At 44.3% G+C, this 25457-nt stretch overlaps 1 protein-coding gene across 1 annotated transcript in view; it reads right to left on the bottom strand.

The window, feature by feature from the left end:
• The window catches only part of LOC147665671 (cytochrome P450 2C37-like), a 368711-nt gene that overhangs the window by 71697 nt on the left and 271557 nt on the right, over positions 1 to 25457 (bottom strand). The window contains exon 4 of the mRNA XM_086949608.1: positions 24416 to 24576. Coding sequence (XP_086805734.1) covers positions 24416 to 24576 — 161 coding nt within the window. The remainder of the gene's footprint in view (positions 1 to 24415; positions 24577 to 25457) is intronic.

Genomic DNA, 25457 nt, shown 5'->3' with positions numbered 1-25457 from the left:
GCTGAGAGAAGCCGCTGCATTTCTCGTGCAGAGAAATCCAGTCCCGGCGCTTCCGGTTTACCCTCGCAGGTGACTGGGATATCGAGAGAGACCCCTGAAGGAGATACCAATCCTCCATCATTCTATTCAGAGGTATGGTGTTGACTAAACCCTTAGACGAGAATTCTTGAAACAAACCTTGGCAAAACCAACTTAACTTAAGCTACTTACTTGCTCCCCCTTTCACGTGTTAGGCTTAGGTCAGGCACACTGGGGTAGGCTTAGTTAGAAGCACCAGTTGAGTATGTTAGCCTAATGTATATATGACTGTATATATGTTTTATTACTTTTAAACCATTGTATGGCTAAGAAACCATATCAATGCTTTTACAGTTCTATTTCGCAATACTTATCTTACTGTACGTACTTTTTATAATAACAGTTATTGCAATTGTGGCAATACATTTCTCTTGTACGAGAAGAAAGACTGTTCAATAAATGTTAACCTTTATTGATACACGCCCGTCTCTCTATTCTCTACATCTGTGAAAGTAAACTGCACCAGACTGACTGAGTGAAATCTATGTCTATTGTTTCACACGACCCTAGAGATCGACTCTTGATCTGAGGAGCAAAGTTGTCATGTTGCACGGTTGTTGGAAAACTGAATCCCTTCTTGTCTGTGCCAAGGAAGCTGATCACTTCCTATGCAGAGAAGAAAGTTTCCAGTGACCTCTGAGCTAGTTGGTAACACAACCCAATTAAGTTTAGCATAGTCAGTGGAGGCCTGGAAGATCCGCACTTCTACGTCGATACTACTGTTTATGTTATTCCAATGCGCAGGGCCTAGTGGGAAACTAGGAACTACACTACACTCTCTATTACTCACTCGTTACTACTCTCTACTACTCACTCTCTACTGCTCTCTACTACTCACTCTACTACTTACTCTCTACTACTCACTCTCTACTACTCACGCTCTACTACTCTCTACTACTCACTCTACTATTCACTCTACTACTCTCTACTACTCACTCTCTGCTACTCTCTCTACTGCTCTCTACTACTCTCTACTACTCACTCTAAACTCTCTATTACTCACTCTCTACCTCTCTACCTCTCTCTACTTCTCTCTATACTAGTCTCTACCTCTCTACCTCTACCTCTCTACCTCTCTACCTCTACCTCTCTACCTCTACCTCTCTATACACGCACACATATACACATATGTATATGCATATATATATGCATATGCATTTATATATATGTATGTGTATATATATATATATATATATATATATACATACATATATAAACATACATAATCTGCATATCTATGTAAATACAAATATAAATGCATGCATGCATATACATATATGCATACATATGCATGTTATTTACATGAAAGTTTTAAAAACACTAATAAAAGCAAAGCTAAAAAGCCACCTCATTACAAACAGAATGCCTTTAACTTAAACGAGGGCAAGATCTATTGCATTTTCAATGCTTGTTTACTTTGGTTCCATCAAGAAGGCATTCAGATGTGTCACACATTTGCCATAAACTCTGAATGTTAGCACTCTAGTTGCTCATTAGATCACTGTAGTAAAGCTACTGCTCACCAGGGAAGTCTGCTGCTGGTATTCAAAGTGCATAATTCAGTCTGCATGTCAGAATTTTTTTAATGAAATAGAAGAGGATTTGAGAAATCACTCAAAATGTGCCCTAATTTTTCTTTCTGAAGCACTAATCATACTTTCTATGGCAAAATGAACCCCCTCATTTTGTTCCTTTTTAAATTAAATGTTTTCAGACCTACCACTTCATTCCAATCAAGATGGCTTCTGGTGTGCCATACTTTTGTCATAAGTAAGACTGTTAGCGCTCTAGTTGTTCTTTAGAACACTCTGGGACATTCTGTCATTGGGCTATACTTGGGCTACATCTGGGTGATATTTGGGCTACATTTGGGCTCTTTCGTCTCTGGTGGCCATCTTGGGAGACTGCATGTCGGAATTTTTTAATGAAATAGAAGAGGATTTGAGAAGTCACTCAAAATGTGCCCTAATTTTTCTTTCTGCAGCACTAATTATACTTTCTATGGCAAAATATACCCCCTCATTTTGTTCCTTTTTAAATTAAATATTTTAAGAGTTACCACTTTATTCCAATCAAGATGGCTTCAGGTGTGCCATACTTTTGTCATAAGTAAGACTGTTAGCGCTCTAGTTGTTCTTTAGAACACTCTGGGACATTCTGTCATTGGGCTATACTTGGGCTACATCTGGGTGATATTTAGGCTACATTTGGGCTCTTTTGTCTCTGGTGGCCATCTTGGGAGGCTGCATGTCAGAATTTTTTGATGAAATAGAAGAGGATTTGAGAAGTCACTCAAAATGTGCACTAATTTTTCTTTCTGAAGCACTAATCATACTTTCTATGGCAAAATGAACCCCCTCATTTTGTTCCTTTTTAAATTAAATGCTTTCAGACTTACCACTTCATTCCAATCAAGATGGCTTCTGGTGTGCCATACTTTTGTCATAAGTAAGACTGTTAGCGCTCTAGTTGTTCTTTAGAACACTCTGGGACATTCTGTCATTGGGCTATACTTGGGCTACATCTGGGTGATATTTGGGCTACATTTGGGCTCTTTTGTCTCTGGTTGCCATCTTGGGAGACTGCATGTCAGGATTTTTTTAATGAAATAGAAGAGGATTTGAGAAGTCACTCAAAATGTGCCCTAATTTTTCTTTCTGCAGCACTAATCATACTTTCTATGGCAAAATATACCCCCTCATTTTGTTCCTTTTTAAATTAAATGTTTTAAGAGTTACCACTTTATTCCAATCAAGATGGCTTGAGGTGTGCCAAACCTTTGTAATAAGTAGGACTGTTAGCACTCTAGTTGTTCTTTAGAACACTCTAGGAGGCTGCAGTAGAACACAAATGAATCAACTGACAGCCTCTGTCCTTGTTGGATGTACATGTTTTACTGAGAATGTCAGACTTCATTCTCACATGACTGAGAAAGATAATGTGAATTTACAGAAAATATGCTTTCAGTTTAGCTTATAGATCCCCTTCCAAACCACTGTGGGAAAAGCATGAGATAATAGTTTTCTTTCAAACATGATTCATGATATCCCAGCAGAAGACTTTTTCACATGGTAAAATCACCTTAGAACACACCACAATTCCTAAAATGAGTATGGTACCATCAACAAATGATTTATAATGTAACTAAAGTCCTAAAACCCTCTATTAACTACAATGCTTTTTAATGAGGTGCTATCATGTATATTGGTCCCAAGATGGCTGCCAACACTTCTTGGATGAAGTGCTGACAGCCAATCAGATCTCACGATGAGATGTGTGGTTAGGCTCCGCCCAGATATATATGTGTTTTTGAAGTTAATTATCATAAAAACCACTGGAGCAATTTTCACCAAATATTGCAAAGGCACTTCTGCGTACCAGTCCCTACAATTTTGCCAAGTTTGGTGTAATTCCGTTCAGCGGTTCGGGCTGTAGACTTAGCAGAACGTCCTATGGAAATTAACATGGGGAAAACATGTTTTGGGACCCCCCTTTTTTCTCAGCCCCCACTTCACAAATCCCCCCGAAACTTTCAGGGAAGGAGCGCAGCGGAGCTGGCCAAAATTCTGGAAAATTACACGCAAATTCCTCAACCGGCGCCAAAGTTATTCCCAATAGAATGTTGCGGATTTCCTATGGTAGTTAGGTCCTAACTATATATACCTACTGGCTATCGCCAGTAGGTAATATATATATATATATATAACAGTGAGGATCATAATTTGGTTTTCAAACGACTGGGAACATTGATATAAGGTTCTGCTGTCTCTTATGAAGTTGCAATTGCCTTTGTACATAGTGTAATTAGCTTACATATGAATGAAATGTACATATATGAAATCTTTTGAACTTTTTTGGTTTTTATCTATGTGTAAATATATGAATTTATTCATATGTATTATAAATGAAATTAGGATTAATCTAAAAATTCAATGATGATTTTTGATTGACAGAACCTCACGGTCACTATGCCCTTCATTGTCGCTTTAAACATATAATATTTTGTCACTGTCTATGTATGAAATGACAACAGCTGAGCCCATTTGAATATTTGCACTATAAATGCCTATGTTTGTGTCTATGACACGTCATATGATCAAGTCTCGTTGGTGGAGGCAAAACGCGTCATGGCGGATTGCAGGCTAAGAACTTTGCACAAATAAAACACTGAAAACGGCACGCATATGGTGGTTCTGCTCTCTTGTTATTCTGCGTGAAGCGGCTGTGAATGGCGATTCTCCTAATATATATATATATATATATATATATATATATATATATATCCACCAAACACCTTCCCAGAGAAAGGAAAGTAATTAGCCGCACACCACGATGAAGCTCACATCACTTTATTCAAAAGGCAGCCAGTAGTCCTAACATGTTTCGTTCGTTCTTCTTGAACTTTGTCAAAGGGTTGCGCCACTGCCATTCAAATCAGGTATGAATAGAAACTACATCACTTCTTTCTTTATCAATTGTCCAGTGGGCGTTGCACTCCCTCGCTAGGTTTTGTGGTCAATGTAGTTCCTAACTTTGTAGAAATGTTTTTTGCCCTCCAGTGGGTTAATGTCTCATACCTGTTTATTGATGCAAAGTCCATCGTGTCCCAGAAAACCCATTTTCGAGGTTTTCCAGGAACCAATACCAAAGACAGTCTTCGGCGGCACCTGCCTGTCCTGTTGCTCGCGCATTCTCCAACTCCTGTTCTGTTTCGGGCAGGCTGTGGCGCTCTTGTGGCGGTGCGTCGCTTACGGCTGAACCACGCCATTTGATATCCACCAAACACCTTCCCAGAGAAAGGAAAGTAATTAGCCGCACACCACGATGAAGCTTACGCCACTTTATTCAAAAGGCAGCCAGTAGTCCTAACATGTTTTGTTCGTTCTTCTTGAACTTTGTCAAAGGGTTGCGCCACTGCCATTCGAATCAGGTATGAATAGGAACTACATCACTTCTTTCTTTATCAATTATCCAGTGGGCGTTGCACTCCCTCGCTAGGTTTTGTGGTCAATGTAGTTCCTAACTTTGTATAAATGTTTTTTGCCCTCCAGTGGGTAAATGTCTCATACCTGTTTATTGATGCAAAGTCCATCGTGTCCCAGAAAACCCATTTTCGAGGTTTCCCAGGAACCAATACCAAAGACAGTCTTCGGCGGCACCACCCTGTCCTGTTGCTCGCGCATTCTCCAACTCTGGTTCTGTTTCGGGCAGGCTGTTGCGCTCTTGTGGCGGTGTGTCGCTTACGGCTGAACCACGCCGTTTGATATCCACCAAACACCTTCCCAGAGAAAGGAAAGTAATTAGCCGCACACCACGATGAAGCTTACATCACTTTATGCAAAAGGCAGCCAGTAGTCCTAACATGTTTCTTTCGTTCTTCTTGAACTTTGTCAAAGGGTTGCGCCACTGCCATTCAAATCATGTATGAAAAGGAACTACATCACTTCTTTCTTTATCAATTGTCCAGTGGGCGTTGCACTCCCTCGCTAGGTTTTGTGGTCAATGTAGTTCCTAACTTTGTATAAATGTTTTTTGCCCTCCAGTGGGTTAATGTCTCATACCTGTTTATTGATGCAAAGTCCATCGTGTCCCAGAAAACCCATTTTCGAGGTTTCCCAGGAACCAATACCAAAGACAGTCTTCGGCGGCACCTGCCTGTCCTGTTGCTCGCGCATTCTCCAACTCCGGTTCTGTTTCGGGCAGGCTGTGGCGCTCTTGTGGTGCTCTTGTGGCGGTGCGTCGCTTACGGCTGAACCACGCCGTTATATATATATATATATATCTACATAGAGAGAGTAAAGATGTATAGGGAAGATAATGTATTGAGATTTGAAGTTGTATTGTACAAACTCATACTTTCAAGTGTTGTTGTACTTGATGCTAAAACATTTTTTATCGTTATTATTTTATGTATTTGATCTTTTCCTCAATATTTCAATAGTGAAGCACTTGTAGATAAAGTAATTATGATAATATTTACACATTGTAGTAGATTAATAAAACAGTGACCCCCTAGGCATATAACTTATATGAACATTTTGCAGTGAGCTATAAATGTGTTAAGTTATGTTATGTTAAAGAAGCTTGTATAGCGCACTGTTACCCTGGGGTGTCCTTGCGCTGCACATGCCTGCTGGATGTCGGTGAGAGGAGTTACTGAGTGAAGAGCAATGCTTTCAGCCCCCTTCTGAAAGAGAGGAGATCAGGTGAGTTCCTCAAATGGAAAGGGAGCTCACTCCAGGCCTTGGAGGCACATGTAACAAAACTTCTGCCACCCCAGCTGGCCTTTTTGATCGGGGGAGTAACAACTAGTTTGGCTTCTGTAGAACGAAGATTTCTTGTGGGCATATACCACTTGCATTTCTGCCTAAGGTGGTTGGGGCCAATCCAATTGAGGGTTTTGAAGGCCATACATAGGGTTTTAAAGCATACTCTAAGCCTCACAGGGAGCCAGTGGAGTTGTACCAGCTCTTTCTTTACAGACACAAATTTAGGAGTGCCTGTGATTAATCTTGCAGCCGCATTTTAGGTGATTTGCAGTCTATTGATGTGCTTTTTTTGAGTATTTAGAAGTAGACTATTACAATAGTCGATCCTAGACCTAATGAGGGCTGTGATCACTGTCATTAGACTGCTTGCGGGGAGAGAGATTTTCATTGTCCTTATTATCCTAAGGATTAGGAAGCAGGCCGAAACCACCATGCTTACGTGGTCACCAAATGAGAGTTTATTGTCCATAATTACCCCCAGGTTTTTTGCTTTCCTAGTGGGTGATGGGCATGGACCCAGCTCTTCTCGCCACCACGCAGGTTTCCAGATATTGGGGTTATTTCCGAAAATCAGGACCTCTGTTTTGCCAGAGTTTAATTTCAGGCAGTTGGCTGACATCCATCCAGTGATGTCCTTCATGCAGTTATGAAACCGAGCCCCAGTTTCCTTCTTCTGTCCATGTGTGATTGATAACACTATTTGTGTATCATCTGCATATGAAGGTATTTGAAAGCCGTGCGACTTGATCAGGGCTGCAAGGGAGATCACATATATATTAAAAAGTGTAGGTCTTAATGATGATCCCTGCGGTACCCCACAAGCAAGAATAAATGGCTTTAACCTGTGGTTGTCTAAATCCACTGTTTGTGAATGTTCCAACAGGAATAATTGCAGATGGTTCCATGCAGCCCCTAGAACCCCTATTTCAGACAATCGGCCATCATAACCTCATGATGGACCGTGACAAAGTCTGCTGACAGATCTAATAATATCAGAATAGCATTTCAACCTCTATCCAGCGCCTCCATCACCTCCTCCGTGGATTTAATAAGCTCCAGCTCTGTGCTGTAATCTGCTCTAAAGCCATATTGCGAGGGGTCGAGCAGATTGTTGTTTAAAAGATATGAGCTGAGTTGTGTGTTTATCGCCTTTTCAAGGATCTTGGCTGGAAGTGGGAGTCTTGAGAAAGGTCTGTAATTGCTTGGATCGCTAGGGTCCAAGGTAGATTTTTTTAATAAGGGAAGAATAGATGCCTTCTTCCACTGGCTAGGGAATGTGCCTGATGAGATAATGTTATTGAACAATGGTGTAAAGGTTGATCCTATTATTTCAGGGATTTGCCTCAATACTGATGCCATGCAAGGGTCATTTGGGGAACCTGAGCGCATGGAGTATAGAAGTTTTATGACGTAGGAATTATCTAGCACAGTAAAATTGGCTAATACCGGTGTGTTTGGTTCCATGCCTCATGGCCCTTTTATTTCCTTTTGTACTAGGCTAAAAGTGGAGAATATTGTTTCTATTTTTTGTTGGAAGAACTTAGCTAGTGTTTCACAGAGCTCTGGGTGGCTTTGGCTCTTGGGGGCCTCAGGGGTCGCAGGTTTGGAGTTTGCGCATAGCCCTTCTTCGAGCAGGGACCCCAGTTGTTCTAGGAACCCACCCCTGGGCCCAGTGGGCGATAGAGGAGAATCCCCTTGAGGGTGCTGCGGTGAGGTACGTAGGCTAAATGACAGAGCCTCGCACAAGGCATTTGAGGCCTTGTAAAATATGGGTACAAGTGAGTTGTGATATATAACTGCAAGCCCTCCCCCTCTTCTGTGAGGTCTGTCCAAGGTGTGACAGTGAAATCCCGGTGGGGTAGCATTAGCTAGGTCAGGGCCAGAGGCCTGGTCCGCCCAGGCCTCAGTTATGAGGTCCAAATTAACGTCTTGTTCTCCAATGAGTCAAGCACATTCCGTGCTATGTTTGATTAGAGATCTTGCATTCAGCAGCATGCATCTAAGGGGGTGGTGGGTCCGCATTATTGTCCCTCCTACCTGATTTATAGCTGGGGCCTGAAACAGAAACGTCTAGATTGTATGGCAGACGGGTGTTGCAGGAGGGGCAAATATTTCTGATATTTTTGGACATTCCTTCTACCGAAATACAGAGACACCTAGCGTTACCACGGCTAGGGTCAAGTTTGATCAGGTCCTCCCTGGTATAGATCAGTCTTATTTGTGTGCAATGGCCAGGGGGACATTCTCTGAGCCCAGCCCGAGCGTGGACGGGCGCAGACGGGCTTGCCTTAGGCGCACCTTCGGCACGCCAGGGGCTCAGCCGCTGCGTGCATCCACTGCGCGTTTTCATCAGCACGCCTTTTAACCCCCAAGCGTGAATAGAACTAGTGCGCTGACCTCCAAGATGGCGGCCAGTGCTTGATGCACCTGGAGTACTTTGGCCGGTGCAACCTTGCGGTGCAAATCACGCTAGTACACACAATAAAATCCATACACACACAAAGGTTCAAAATACTGTGCATAAAAACATTTAAACAAGTTTGGAAAATGTATGAGACCTAGAAAGTAGCCATTAGTAACTGGCGAGCGTTGCACACAGCTCAGACCCAGGCAGACCTGCACGTTCACATCAGCATGCCTTTTAACCCCCCCAGCAGGTTTAGAACTAGTGCGCTGACCTCCAAGGTGTCGGCCACCACTCGATGCACCTGGAGCCATTTGGCAGGTGCAATCTTGCGGTGTAAATCACAATAAATTCCAAACACACAAAGTTTTAAAATACTGTGCATAAAAACATTCAAACAAGCTTAAAAAAGGTAGGAGACCTAGAAAGCAGCAATTAGTAACTGGCGAGCGTTGCACACAGCTCAGACCCAGTCAGTTATGCGTAGAATAATATATGCAAACCTAAAGAATATCGATGTATTTTAAAACCATAGTTATTATACATATTTGTACAAAGATGTACACTTATCTAGATACATATATACAATCAAATAAAAATGTTCACAAGTACAGGGATACTCTGTACATTAAGATTGAGTATAGTGGTTATGGAGGAAAAAGCCAACTCTTGAGTAGTCTTCTGATAGTTATCGGTGTATCTTATGTTTGGGGGTAATGAATTCCATAGTTTGGCTGCTTGAACAGAAAAATATGTACCACCTATGTTATTTTTCTTGTATGGTATGGTTTTGAGGAGAGGTGCCAATCTTGAGCTGAGGTTCCTTTGTTAAATGTACTTAGTGATTTTATTCGAGTTGAAAAGCAGGTCTATTCGATGTATTGCTTTGAGGGTGATACAAAGCAACCTGAAGGTGGATCTTCAAGCAACCAGTAACCAATGTAGGGTCCTCAAGGCAGGGAAGATGTGGGCTTGTGGCTTTACATGTAGTAGTAGTCTGGCAGCAGAGTTCTGAATCCGTTCATAGTTGATAAAGTTGAACCGTGTTAGAGGTAATAGGTGTAATCAAGCACAGGCAGTACAAGAGAGATAGGAGCCAGGACCTTGTGTGGAAATCCCAGGTGGGGGAAGATGCATCATAGAGTATTAATGGTAATGAAGCTTGATATTTCAAATGTGTCCACTTGGCATTCATTGATAACTTGGAGTCCATGGTACTTCTAAGGTTTCCTACTTACTTATTTTAGGAGGTGGTCCCAGATCATCAGGCAAAGAGTTGGCCATTCAATCGCCACATGTGAGTATTTCAGTTTTTGAAGGATTCAATTTGAGATGGCTCCATGTCATCCACTGATCAACGGCTCTGAGGCAACTTAAGATTTTTGAGTAACTAAGGGCCTTATTTATGAAGGACTTGCGCCGCCGGTGCGTCACTTTTTCCCATTTTAAAAGTGACGCACCGGCGGCGCAAGTCCTTCATAAATAAGGCCCTAAGTCTTTGTTGCTTTTCAGTTTAAGGACTGCTTGTGTGTCATCTGCACAGTTATAGCATGTCAGCTGAAATTAATTGATAATTGCCGGTAATGACTTAGTGTATTTGACGAAAAGCATGGGTGAGATGATAGAGCCCTGTGAAGTACAATTTAGATGAGAAAAGGAGAGAATAGATGACATTTGTTCTGTTTTGAAGAAAGGATGTGATCCTGTCGAGAGCAGTCCCCGCTATTCAGGTTTTATAGAGTCTTTGAGTTAGAGCAGGGGTCCCCAAACCGGTCCTGGAGGGCCGGATCCATGCCAGATTTTTAAAATAACTACATGTATCTCAATGGGATATCCAAAAAATCTGGCATGGATCCGGCCCTCCAGGACCGGTTTGGAGACCCCTGAGTTAGAGCATCATGGCCAACTGTGTTGAAGGCAGCTGAGAGATGCAAGAGAAGCAATGCAGAAACCATGTTCAGATCTACTATCTTTTTCAGATCATCCCAAATGGTGATAAGGGCAGATTCTGTGCCTTTTCCTTGGCAGAATCCTGGGTGGTAGTCTGAAAGTATGTAGTTATCTTCTTTTAATTGTGACATCTGGGCGAATGCTGCTCCTTTTATCAGTTTGCCCAGGAAAGGTCCAATTATAATTGGTCTGTAGTTGTTCGGGTCATGCAGGTCCAGGATAGTTTTCTTTAATATTGAGCATATATATGCCTTTTTTAGGTCTTCTTGAAAGATTCGTATACGTAAAGACATTGTTATGATTTTTCTTACTGGTGTGGCAGAACAGGAAGTTGAAAGAATGTTCTTGAAGATTTGTGGTAGGAAAGGTTCAGAAGGGCCGCTGGCTGTCCTGCTTGCTGTAAACAGATCCATCAATCCACTTTGTGATATTTGTTTGAAAGAATGCAGACGCTGGGATAGCCTACTCTTTGAGCTGGTGCTGGTGGTTTACCTTTGTTTTATATAGGAGTTCAACATGGCTGCTTTGGTTGTGTAATGGATTGCCAATTTGTCAGTTAATTCTTGAATAATGGGATGAGTTCCTTCTGTTTATTTAGGTTTACGAGATTTGGTGAGAATTTTATAAAATTCTTTATTTGCCCATTTGGCATTTTTGCAATCTGTCTCAATAGTACCTGCCCATTAACACTCTTAGTCCTTCAGAAAACTCAGCTTCATTCTTTAGCGCTTTCTTTAGAAAGTAGTCCTGGCCTTAATTAGCAGCATATGAACTTACCAGTGCTTTCATCTCATTGTCAACGTTACCCATGTCAATAACATATCTCCCTTCTCTGTCTATCAGGGTGTTAGACCTGTCAGCCTCAGGGTGATCTTCCTACAAATGTTTTGCCTGTTTACCTCTTCTTTTTGCTGATACTTTTTGTTGGTCTTAAGACTCTGTGTCCTTTTTAACTTCAGAACAGTGCTAAAGGACTTGTGCTTCACCCCTAAACATGGCTACATCTGGTGAACCTACAATTGGGATATTTCATTTATCTGTAAGTCCCTGGGAGAGTACTCTACCTTTGCTCAGGGCCTGTAAATTCAATACCACTAGTGAGCCTTCCACACTGATTATGCCAACCACACAAGTAGCCCTTAAAACCGGTCTCGGGCATGACACTGCAGAGCCTGTGTGTGCAGTTTGACTTCCATTTCGACTTGGCATTTAAAGCCCTTTGCCAGTCCTTAAACTACCCTTTTATTTCACGTAAGTTACCCCTAAGGTAGGCCCTAGGTAGCCCATTGGGCAGGGTGTTGTGTAAGTAAAATGAATGGCATGTACTTTTAAGTTTTGCCTGTCCTAGTAGTGAAAAACACCTACATTTGTTTTTCACTACTGTGAGGCATACTCCTCTCATCGGTTAACCTTGGGAATTCCTTAATATATACTCCAACATATTCTAATTAGCATTAGAAACCTAGCTCATTGCTCAGTGTTGTTTACAGTACTCAGGTGTACTCTATGTGAATCAAGGAAATCTCTGTATTATTCTGAGCCCCCAGCACGTTATCAGTTCATCGTACAGTTCAGATTATGTCATCTGACGATTTTGGTATCACCCTGGGTAGCTCTAGGAACGAATCTGCCAAAGTACTAGAGCACTGATCAAATTCCAAATCTTGTGTGGGAGTGCTCTGCTCCAGTGATGGAGACCTCATCCCCCTCCCACTCATCTTGGCCACCGCTTCCATTGTGCTCTGCGTTGCGAGCTACTAAACTTCGGCCGGTGAGAAGGCAGTATCGCCATGTTGCAATCTGTTATGCCATGCGCCAGTATGACAAGTTTACTCCTGTTGAGGATTCCGGTCAGCCCCTGGTACGGTTGAGACTCCAGCCAGCCCCAGACTTCTTGTGGGGAACATCACGTTCAGCTTTGTAGGGAATAGCATTGCGTACTTGAATTCCGGCTGCCGTAATTTTTTCTTAGCTTCCTGGAAGCATGCTCTTTCTCTCTGTACCTCCCCAGAGAAGTCAGGGAAAATCCATACAATAGCATTGTCGACCCGGAGCTCTTCCTTTTGCTGGGCTTCTGCCTGGATCTTGATCTTTGTAATACAGTAGTCTACCCACTACTGGTCTAGGGGGAGCCCCGAGTAAGTGTGCTCTCTCAAGTGAAAAGAAGGCAGAAGGACCCTTAAGTACAACCTCTCTACGTATCCAGTTCTTGACATAGGTCAGCATAGTGGTGCCCTCCACCTTCTCAGGCAGTCCCACCACTCAGGTATTGCAGCGACTGGAGCAATTTTCTGCATTCTCCATCTGTAATTCAAGAGTTTAGACCTTCGCCGCGACCATTGTCAGTTCCTCCTTCATCGCAGTCACCACAGGTGGTAGCTTCCCCAGAGTCCACTCATACATGGGTACTCTGTTAGCAAGTCATTTATGGTCATCCCATAGTAGGTCCAGGTCTATGATAATAGCGACTATTTTGGATTCCAGTACCTCATGGGAGGTTGTTATAGCTTGAAGGATGTCTTGTAATGTGGCGTCAATAGGCGGCTCTATGGGCTGTGACACGCTCTCAGCCTTGTCTGCGGTGCCAGCCACACCCTTAGGATCTTGGTTGCACTTACAGGAGGGTTTGCCCATGCTTCCCAACCATAAGTTAACACCACTCAGCTCTTACTCGCCACGTTCCAGTATACAGCCAACCACCGTTCTTGGGCAGGGGCCTCTACCCCCTGCACTCCAGTAGCAGGACAGTCTGAAAGTCAGTAGGAACCTTAACCAGAGATGAATGGTGCACAGCTATCAATAGTGTCCCATCTAGAGATGGCATTTATCTAAACCCATATACTGATGCATAGGAATCTCTTGGGCAAAGTCCAACACATGCGTTCAAAGCAGAAGCCTGCCAATTATTGTCATGGCAGGCCACTCAGTAGTCCCAGCGCAGGCCTCAGCCTCTTGTGTATCCTGGGTAGCTCCAGCACCTCGCCCTCATAATAAAATGGGGGCTCAAACATGCCCATAGATTGCAAGCCTGTCCTCTTCTCACCTCGTATCCCCGATTTAGTCTCAGTCAGTCGTCTCCTGCACAACTGTGTGTGGGGCAGTGTCAGAGTCAAGCAGCTCCTCAAGGACATCAGTAGGCCCCTAGGTAATGTGGAGTAATCTCCAAGGCCGGCCCGCAAAGGATGAGTTGTCGGGCCCACAATTTGAAAGCCAAGTCAGGCTACAGGCCCAGAGCAAGGTTACAGTGCCCCCCCAGCAGGTACCACATGGCCTACGATACAGGTGCCTCTCATGCTGCCATGGGCAAGGCTCTCTGCACGGTCCGTGCAGCATCACTGGGGTCTCATTGTGATCCCTGCTGCAGGGGTCTCCAAGCCCTCTTCTGGCAGCCACTGAATGGGAGTCACTGACTGCCTTGGCCACGAGGGTCCCTGTACAGCCATGCCCACACCAGCAATAAAGCTTCATTGTGTGTTACCGTCTCCTTCAGGCAGCACACCACTCCCCGTCGAGTTCCCAAGCAGCATGCACCATCCAATGGCAATGCTCCCTATGCAGCCATATAGAATCCAGCATCACCAGGTATACGTGTTTTTGAGTTCCTCACTGGAGCAGTGTGATTTCACTATATCTTGGCTGTCCATAGCCGGAGCCCCTGGTCACCTGCATGTTTAGGCATGGCTGATCCACGCGGGTGTCACCATTTTACACTCGGGCCTCGCAGGCACACAATGCTCTCTGACAGCGATGTAATCCCAGCACTTGAATTTTATGCCATGGGTATAGCTTCCATAGCATCAGGATCATACAGTGGGGATAGCTAGAGCTTTCAAGCCAGTCTCATGGAGTCAGGATTGCACTGGATGCTGGTCGGCCGAGAGGAGCACCGAGCAATGCTGCTCACTCCATCATTGTCAGGCCATGCCCTGAAATACTGGTACTTAATGAGCACAATAATTGTTTAGTAAGGGCTGACAGTTATGAAGATTTTACTCAGTTTCAATGTGTAATTTGGGGGTTTCTTTGTAAGACCTTTATGAATCAAAAGGCACTATGTCTTGCTTAAAGAGTGCTTTACTAATTAAGTCATTAATAGTGTGCTGGCCGGTGATGGTACCGGAAAGCCCTGTGAAAAAACTGGTACATTCACTCTTGTCATCACTGCCTGCAACACAAACTGCCTAAATCTTGTTAAAATATTGGGCCCGATTCACAGAATGAACTTAAGACTCAATCCTAAACTTACTACTATTTTGGTATTCACAGAATGCACTTACTCATTTCGGTATTCACAGAAGGCACTTACTCATTTCGGTATTCACAGAAGTTAGTAGTCCTAACTTTAGGACTGCTAAATGCCTTCTGTGAATACCGAAAGTCTTAAAATTAGGATTTTTCTCAGTTTAGTAGTAGTAAAGTTAGGACTCCTAACTTTAGGACTCCTAAATGCTTTCTGTGAATACCGAAAGTCTTAAAATTAGGATTTTTCTCAATTTAGTAGTAGTAAAGTTAGGACTCTTAACTTTAGGACTCCTAAATGCCTTCTGTGAATACCGAAAGTCTTAAAATTAGGATTTTTTTCAATTTAGTATTAGTAAAGTTAGGACTCCTAACTTTAGGACTCCTAAATGCCTTCTGTGAATACTGAAAGTCTGAAAATTAGGATTTTTCTCAATTTAGTAGTAGTAAAGTTAGGACTCCTAACTTTAGGACTCCTAAACTGAGAAAAATCCTAATTTTAAGACTTTCGGTATTCACAGAAGGCATTTAGGAGTCCTAACGTTAGGAGTCCTAACTTTACTACTACTAAACTGAGAAAAATCCTAATTTTAAGACTTTCGGTATTCACAGAAGGCATTTAGGAGTCCTAAAGTTAGGAGTCCTAACTTTACTACTACTAAACTGAGAAAAATCCTAATTTTAAGACTTTCGGTATTCACAGATGGCATTTAGGAGTCCTAAAGTTAGGACTACTAACTTCTGTGAATACCAAAACGAGTAAGTGCCTTCTGTGAATACCGAAATGAGTAAGTGCATTCTGTGAATACCAAAATAGTAGTAAGTTTAGGATTGAGTCTTAAATTCATTCTGTGAATCGGGCCCAATGTCACTAATTCTATCCCAGTCAAGGTCAGATGCCTCTGCTCTGAAAAGGCCCTGTCACTCCGGTTCCAAATTCAATAAAGTCAAGTCTTCATACCCCAGGTAGTTATTGATGGTGGAGAAAGGGACTGCCAAAACATCCAGATACTTATATCAGTTAAGAGGGTGTGACAAGGTTGACTTTAGTCTCCACAGAGGCTGCCAAGCGTATCTGCTGACCGGAAGCATCCTTCAGTGTCCTAGATAGAGTACTGCAGGCCTTGGGAGGGCTCCCCTCCAGCAGGGTTGAAAGCTCTGGCTGGTCTCAGTCACAGCTCCAGCAAACCAGCAGCTCCTACATCAGGGGCCCAGGGCCACTGGCTCTAAGTACAGAGTGGTGGTATCCCAAGTTACCCAGGCTTCCGCAGTCCTTGAGAGGCATCCACTCTTTGACAATGGGATGGAAAGCTCCGCTTGGGTCCCTGTTCAGTACTCCAGCAGGTCTGGGGTACTTAATTAACAGCTTATGGTTTAATAAAGTGCTCAGAGTGGGATTCCATATGCAAGGAAAGGGCTCATCTTCGATTGCAAGGTGTCAAGCTAGACTGGCTGATAAGTGTGATACCCTGAAACCAGTCCCAGGATGCTTGTTTCTTGTCCAGAGAAGGCCTGGCAGGGTCAAGACTGATTTGCTTATGGCTGGGTCCAAACTGGGGTGGCATGTTGAGCAAAAACACGATGGACTTAACTCAGATCTGTGACTAGGGGTGAATGTTTGACAATGTTCAGCATTTCATTCATCTTTTTGTGTTGCTAAGGTGTGAGACTGACTGAGTCACAAGTCAAAGCTGTTGTAAGCCTAGGGTGTGGGGTACAGATTTGGGTGTCGGGAACCAACCACTGGTGGCCAAAGCTGTCCAGAATACACTTCAGTAGGCTAAGTGAGGCTTCCACTAATCAGAGGATTCAAAACCCTTAGCAACATTGCTTATCATAGCTCTAGAAGGTGTGGGGTACATTCCTCTGGGCTTAGGTTCCATTCATGGGCACATGGTTTCACAAAGTGCTATGGTGGATTTCCACAGGCCATGCTCTGGTAAGGTGTGAAGCTCCAGCCAAGTCTCCAATCAGAGCTACTCTAAGACCTAAGGTACGAGCTACAGGCCTGGGTTTCGGTCTCTGACCATTGTGTCCTAAGCTACACAATATACACTTTGGCAGGACAGAAAAGAAGCGAAGGCTTCTGATTATCAGGAAAAATAAAATCTCTGATCAGGTTACCATTCACAGCTCCAGCATATGCAGCATGCAGGCCGCTGGGAGCCGGGTTCCATTCATTTGCACCGGGTGCCACAAAGTGACCATGAGTGGGTCCCCAAGCTCTGGCACAGATGAAAGCCCTGAGAGGTACAGATCAGAAGTTGTATTGGACCAGGATGTGTTCCCATGGCTTGGGCTCCATTTGCTGGACAGTGGTGTCACACACTGGCCAGGACAGAGTTAAACAAGTCTGTCGAGAGCTCCCCTACTTGGAGGGGGGTGGAAAGCTGAGAGGTCCCGGCCAGAACTCCAGCAGGCTTAGGGTGCATTCTCTAGGCTAAGACTCCATTTGCAGGCCCATAATGTCATAGCAAGCCATGGATGGGTACTGCCGCCCCATGAGGGATTGCCTTCTTTACCAGGGTTGAATGCTCTGACAGGGTCAACTAGCAGAGTTCAATTAGACAAGGGATGTATTCCATTGAAACTGAGCTCTATTAACCTGCCTGTTGTATTAAAAAGTATTTGAGATGGGATTCCACAGGCTTGTGAAGGGTTCCACTTTAACAGGGTAGCTCTGACAAATCCTGATCAAAGATCCAACCTGGAGTCATTGCCCTCGTCTTGGACTCCATTTGCAGGTCCCTAGTGTCACACAAGTCTCAGGGCAGAGCTCTCTAGGCCTGGGACGGGACCCTCAGCTCTGACAGGGTTAAAAGCGCTAAGTAGACCTTAGTCAGAGCTTTGAAATGCCCTGCCTACTGGCCTGTTTGGTCTGGGGTGCATGACCTTTGCACTCTTCCAGAAGCCAGACAGGGAGTTCTGGGCAAAAGCTCTTAATGGACCCAAGACATAGCTCTAAGTGGCCCTGGGGCCTTGACCCAGTCCAGGCTCGAGTCACTGGCCCTGGGTGTTAATCCATGTCCAGTCTGCCTAGTCTGTCTCCTGAGTATAAGTAGAAAGTCCCATCAATATTCTGTTGAAATGCATGGGTGCAGACATGTTTTCAGACTTCAGCCAGCTGGTTGTCCACCATAATAATTAATGGGACAACTAGATGGCCGAGCTGCTCCGGAAGTTCCAATGAGCAATCAATTGAAACCTCTAGACCAGTCAAGACACCATCTCCTGAAATCTTCTTCTCTGTAACCCAGGGTATCCTCATGACAAGAAAAGCTAGTCACTTTGTACCAAATTGGTAGGAAAAGGATGGTCTCCATGAATGGTGCAAGGGTTCCTTCTACCCTGGAAGGGATACAAATCATTAGCCACCTTTTAGATTAGCCCGCTGGTCATGTTTAAAAGCCTTCCTTTCCAGAGAGCAGACAGACATGCAACAGACATCCCGGAAAGAGTGGCTTGCTGGGGGGTGGTCTAACCAGAACCAGATTATGACCAATTGGGCATGCTTGCTCTGTTTAGGGTTAAATTGTCTGGCCTGGTTGATTCAAGAAAAAAGCTTTCCCAAAGCCTGGGACCCCCAGATTCAAAGGTGTGCCTTTCAGCCAGGAGGCCCTATTAGATAGCCTCTTCTCCCAGCAGCGCAAAGCCAGAGTTTCACAGAATAGAACTTGGCCTTATCAACTGCTCTGTGGGTGGAAACAAAAAACAAAAAATACAGTTGCTTTTTAAGTATCATGAGGGGCTGTGAAATGTATTTAAGTCCGATTAAAGGCAATTACATTGCCCAGTCATGCTGGCTGGCAGGTGACATCCTCAAGCTACCCTGCTGGGTAAGTTCCTTTGAAGAGCACTTTCAGGTGCTTGCCATGGTAATTACTATTAGCTTTATTACAGTTGCTAGACCGGACAGTGCTGGTGGCCCAAGAGTTCCTTGTTCGTTTAATTCCTCGATATCTGGAATGATCAATTTTTGTTTGGAAGGCATTTTTTCCATCATGCTTCCCTTTTACCCCACCAATAAGAGGCACAGACAGAAATGGAAAAATGCTGCCCAGATTTTCAACTGTCTAATTGACTTGGGAAAAAGTCAATTCCACCCCCCTTGGTGAGACCAGAGCTCCAACGTATCACTCAGGCTATGCCTTGGACTTCCGCATCCCTTCATCATTTTGGAGCAAGCTGGGCAATTGGTTCCACTGCAACTGCCTAGTCAAACTCAGCCCTAGCAGACAGAGAGGGCCCCCTTGGCTCTCAAGGAGTACACATTTCAGACCAGGAATTGTATAAGTCTCCCTCTACCAGTAGACACATCTACTTGAGTGCCAGTAGCATATACATTGTCTCAAAGAATAAGCCATGCATGCGTTAGTACACATGCTAAGTACAGTGAATGGGTCATTAAACAAGTTACGGTTCATTTGATTTTTCCATGTTTTACCTTGATCACTGTGGTCATTTTAGAGCAAATATATGTCAGCAAATCGTGAACATGTGCGAGGCATACATTTATGAGACCATGATAAATTGGGGGCACTTGGCAACTCTAGTGACTCTAAGTAATCTTTGGGCTAACCACACATTTCCTTTATAATATACATTTGAATGCCTATCATATCAAGCTTTGATAGTTTCTTCTGTATCTAATCTGGAGAATGTGCATAATGGGGAATCAGGGTCTGATTTCAAAGAGGTTGCTTGAGAAAGAGCTACAGAATCCAAGGAAGGTAGCAAGTGTACAAATTGCACGTTCCTGACTCTGGGGCGTAGTGATCAAAATAAAAGAATACTGGTCTCTTGTGAAGCTCAGTAATTGGAATTCAAATCTTGGAATGAGCATCCATTAGAAAACAAGGCTAGTATCAATAGCTGCAATAGTTCCAGCTCCAATACCACATATTGCATTTGCTGCAGTTAAGAAACTCACAGTAGTGTCCTGGGCACTGCCCAGACTTAGTAGCACCTAAAGCAATAAATATCCTGTCTATTAAATCCCCCTTGTAGACCTGTTTTTCCTTTGCCTCACTCATCTTGCTCTGATCTTTTCATGGAGTGCTTCCTCATGGTGAAAAGTTATAGCATACGTGGGAAAAAGAAATTACATCTGCCTTCTCCTCAGCCCTTTCTGCTGAACTTGCTTGCTATTTAAATCTTGAAATCTTTGGACTACCTGAAACATTTTGGGCATTACTTGGGCAATCTCTCTCCCTCCTCCCCTGCTCTTAACCTCCACACCAGTGGATTCACACATATATACTTACGCACTGTCTACCATGACAGTCTGAAGTCTTGTATTCCCCAGAAGGTGGGGTGAACCACAATGTACCTCAGTAAAATGCTACAGCTGTCTTAGCAGATCACCAGAACAAGCCAAGGATAAGCAAGATCCACTCCTAATTTGCTCCGGCCAGTGTGTTGAAAAATAATAACACAGCACCCTCCCTCACAATAGCCTCTCAGGTTGTGTACTATGGGTGGAGTGCACCAGTAGGCAATGTGCTGACATTTGTAAAGCTTTGAAATATGCTGCAGCAGTATAGAATGCAGGTTACGTCTTTTCGGTGGACTGAGGCAGAAATGAAGGAGTGCGGTGCATCAATCTGCATTTGATTGCGAGCAGTGATGTGTGATGGTCAGTGGCATCACTAGGGGGATGCGGGGGTACAGACCGCACCGGGTGACACCATCCCATGGGGTGACACCGTGACAGTGACCAAAATGCAAAATATTAGTCTGTGGAGGCCAGGTACAGGTTCTGCAGCTGCAGACCAGAGGCAACCAGCGCCGCGGTTGGCAAGTGTAGGCGCTCCAGGAGCAAACATCGGGCAGCTTCTCCAGCAACATAACAGAACTGGTACACGTATCTCCCTTCAGGGACAAGCAAGTGAGCCAGGCATACCATAAGCACACTTCATTGCAAGACAGCCGGGTTAAGACAGGCTATCTTATTCCTAGACCTACACGTGCATTCTGGGAATTGTAGTCTTCGTTTCCAAAGGAAGCAGTTGGATTAACACACCTGAAAACGATGATTTGCAGAAATAAAGCCCGGACTGGGACCAGAGTATCCAGTGCACATGGGGCGAGCTGGTCCCCCCGAGACGTAGGGCAGGAGGAGGGTGCCCTGCCGCCCCAGAGAGGCAGGGGATCATGGGTACAGAACTGGGGTGGAGGGCCTCAGTGCTGTGTTTGCACTCTTAGGAAGACGGGTTACACGCACACAATGTGAGGGGGGAGGTACATGCACACAATATGAGGGGGAGGTACACACACACATTTTGAGGGGGGAGGTACCCATACAGAATGTGAAGGGGGAGGTCCACGAACATAATGTGAGGGGGAAGGTACCCGTACAGAATGTGAAGGGGGAGGTACCCGTACAGAATGTGAAGGGGGAGGTACCCATACAGAATGTGAAGGGGTTGGTACACACACATAATGTGAGGGGGTACATGCACAAAATGTGAAGGGGGAGGTACACGCACAGAATATGAAGGGGGAGGTACCCATACAGAAAGTGAAGGTGGAGGTACCAGTACAGAATGTGACGGGGGGCACTTGCACATATTGTGTGGGGGAGGTACATGCACAGAATGTGAGGGGGAGGTACATGCACACAATGTGAGGGGGAGGTACACGCACACAATGTTAGGGGGGAGGTAAACGCACATAATGTGAGGGGGTAAACACACAAAATGTGAGGGTGTACACGCACAAAATGTGAGGGGGGTACACGCACAGAATGTGAGGTGGGAGGTACATGCACATAATGTGAGCGGGGAGGTACACTGCATGCACATAATATGAGGGGATACACGCACATAATGTGAGGAGGTACACACAGAATTTGAGGGGGGCGGTGTGCACACATAATGTGAGGGGGTACACACACAAAATGTGAGGGGAGGTACATGCACAGAATGTGAAGGGGAAGTACACGCACGTAATGTGAGAAGGTACACGCACAGAATGTGATGGGGAGGTACACGCACAGAATGTGAAGGGGAGGTGCACGCACGAATGTGAAGTGGGAGGTACAAGCACAGAATGTGAAGGGGCTACACGCCCAACATGTGAGGGGAGACTCGCGCAGAATGTGAGGGGGCACTTGCACAGAATGTGAGGGGGTACATGCACAACATGTGAGGGGGTACACACACATAATGTGAGGGGGTAAATGCACAAAATATGAGAAGGTACATGCACAGAATGTGAGAGGTGAGGTACACACACAGAAAGTGAAGGGGGAGGTACCCGTACAGAATGTGAAGGGGTAAACGCACATGTGTGGGGACACTCGCACAGAATGTGATGGGGCACTCACACAGAATGTGAGGGGGTACTCGCACAGAATGTGAGGGGGGCACTCGCACATAATTTGAGGGGGTACACGCACAAAATGTGAAGGGGTACACTCACAACATGTGAGGGGGTACACACACAACATGTGAGGGGGTACACGCACATTATGTGAGGGGGTACACGCACAAAATGTGAGGGGTACATGCACAGAATGTGAGGGGGAGGTACACTCACAGAATGTGAAGGGGGAGGTACCCATACAGAATGTGAAGGGGTACACACAGAACATGTGAGGGGGCACTCGCACAGAATGTGAGGGGGCACTCACACAGAATGTCTGACAGCACCTGAAGCCAGATTTTCCCATTCTGCTCATACAACTGAAAGCTGCCTTAGATACAAAAGCCTTGGAGCCACAAAGCTGCCTTACCTGGGACTGAGCCTACCTTACTCAGTGCTTCTCTACAACCCTGACAAAACCATACTTGGCCCTGACCAAGCATCAGGAGGCCACGTTACTCATTATCATTCTGGCCCTTGTGACAAACACATCAGTCTTCTCCAAAGGCACAAAGGACTCTTGTTAAAGGTATGATTTCCAGCCCTGGTCACTGCCTACCTTCTTCTTTTTACTGAGACACTCCGACACCTCCCTATTCTCTAATATGCCATGGGGTGCAGATACACCAATGTTTTTGCACTACCAAAGAACTAATAGACAGGGCCAGGCATTATAAAGCGCATTAACTCATGCCAAAGATTTAGGAGTAACCCAGGTTTCCATCTGCGCCCACACTGCTCCTCTTTGAGAGTTCAGGTACTGCAGTTGTCTAATGTTGAAAGATTTTGAAGTTATACACTACATAAAATCTGATTTGCATATAGCTGTGTCTGAACTGGGGTGGCGAAGTGAGCTAAAGAACTATGATGGATTCAACCCAGATCTGTGACTGGGGGTGAGTGTTTGAAAAGCTTCAGCGCTCCGTCCATCCTCTCCTTGTGTTTGCTCTGGTTTTATATTGCATTTGTGCCCATTCTGTATGACGTGTAAAAGAAAACTACATGTTCCATTGCAATAAACGTGTTCAGGGATAAAAAGTTATCCACAGAAAGTGCTACAAATGATTCGAATGTATTAGGCAGTGATTTCCCATAAGGGCTGGAGTATCCTCTTTTGATAACACCTAGGTCTCAAATGCCAGCAGGGCCAGACTGGGAACCAAAACCAGCCCTGGCAAAGTGCTCGGCCGACCGCCCTCTTTGCAAGGGCCGGTTTTTGGACGATTTTGTTACAGGGCCGTTTTTGCTGGCCCTGTAACAAAAACGGCCCCCAAGGGCCCAAAACGGCTCCCAACCATGCGGCCCACCAGGGGATTGCCCGGTGCCCGCAACGGACAGTCCGGGCCTGAATGCCAGGACTTGCCTGGTGACTTAGCGATGCTTGCTGTGCTCTTGCGTTGCACTGTAGGTAGGGTCCTAGGCTCTGAGTAGTTTTGGGCTACTGCAAGTATTATTTAGAGTTTGAGTTGTCATTGCAGTGCTTGGAGTACCCATTTGAGGCTTCAGTTAATTGGGCTCTGCTGCTAGCGTCTAAGTAGGTAGCAGGGGCTCCTCTCAAGACTTGGTCTGGGGCTCATGGGAGAGTGCACTGACTGGTGCCCTCTGCGACGCCAGTCTATGGTCATCAATGGAGGCTGCAGGGAAGTCTGTCACATCTTGCAATGCTGGTCTTTTAAAGACAGTGCAACACTGCTGGAATCAGGTGACAAGTGTGTGGCCCCACCACATGGGCAGGTCAGCTGATCAAGTCATGTGGGCTCTTGGGACCACCCACATGAGGGCAGAGTCCCACCAAGGTGATTCTCTGGCGATCATATTTTGCCAGACAGTGGCTGCGGCCCCTAGTATCCATGTAACATCGCCTCCTCTTGACGCCTAGAAGTCTGTGTGGTGCTAAAAGTCATGAGGGTGTGACACCATGAGTTACCCGCACTGGGTGACACCAACCCTAGTGACGCCGCTGGTGATGGTTTATGTGTAGATTCCTGCATGATAACCACCTACTCCGATTTTCAATCAATAAGCACAGATTATTAACTGAAGAGCAAGAGAAAAAAATCAAAGGACATCAGAATATTATAGCAACAAATATGCTGAAAAGTGGATCTACCTGTACAGATAGAGAATTCAACAGTGGAATTATGCTGGTCATCATGTTGAGCAGTTTCACAAATTCCTTGTCTTCATACTCAAAACGCTTCCCAAATACAATGGAACAGATGACATTGGAAACAGCATTAGTAAAGATGTGGGTGTCATCAAAGGGTGACTCTAGGAATGGAATAGAAAATAATTGTCAGAACATGTGGTATTTTGGCCCACTATAACAAAGAATATTTTTTTAAGCCAAATGCGTTTACATTGAATTACCAATGGTCACCACCCTTGGGCTGGACACCCAAGAGTTTATGAAATAGTGTTGAGTACATTAGCATTACACAGAAATAGAATTGCTCTACATTAGATTTAATTTGTTGCTTACACAACACAGCTCTCAAAGGCAAGGGCACTCAGTAGATGTACATGAAAATTATGAGCTCTATTCACCAACTGCAGTGTGTAGAATGTTTATTACATACAACAAAATGGTATTCACTAACTTAAGTGCAGAGACGTCCGTCTCAGCTGCCCCTATCTCCACACATGTGCACCTACATTTGTGTAGTAAATGTGGAAGGGATGGAGGGAGCAGATGACAAATGGGGAATACTTAATACTAAATAGGAAAGATTTAGAAAAAGTTAAGATGTTATGGCGAGGACAGACACCCATCCACAAAAGAGTCAGCCCACAGACTTTCATAAACTGCACTTTTAAAGGTGCTAAAACAGGCACAAGTGTATGACTTGGAGTAAGTTCAGCACCCCCCATGATCCGCTCCTGGACTTGCAATATCCTTCTATAAGAAATAAAACCTCATAGGAAATAAAGTTACATTAAGGTAATTTATTTGGCTTAAAAAATATATAGAAGTGTGTTATACTTTTTAATAAGGCTTTTTTTAAATGAAATTAAAAATATATTTAGCTTATTTTTTTATTAAAAATGAATTACAATTATTTTATAAATAACGTTTAGTAATTGTTAATGTATATTAAATAAAAATTAAACATTTTGCTGTAGGTGGGAATTTCTGCATAAATATTTAGGTA

Source organism: Lissotriton vulgaris, unplaced genomic scaffold, assembly GCF_964263255.1.
Source record: "Lissotriton vulgaris unplaced genomic scaffold, aLisVul1.2 SCAFFOLD_1485, whole genome shotgun sequence".
Lineage (NCBI taxonomy): Eukaryota > Metazoa > Chordata > Amphibia > Caudata > Salamandridae > Lissotriton > Lissotriton vulgaris.
This window is presented reverse-complemented; position numbering and strand designations above follow the sequence as displayed.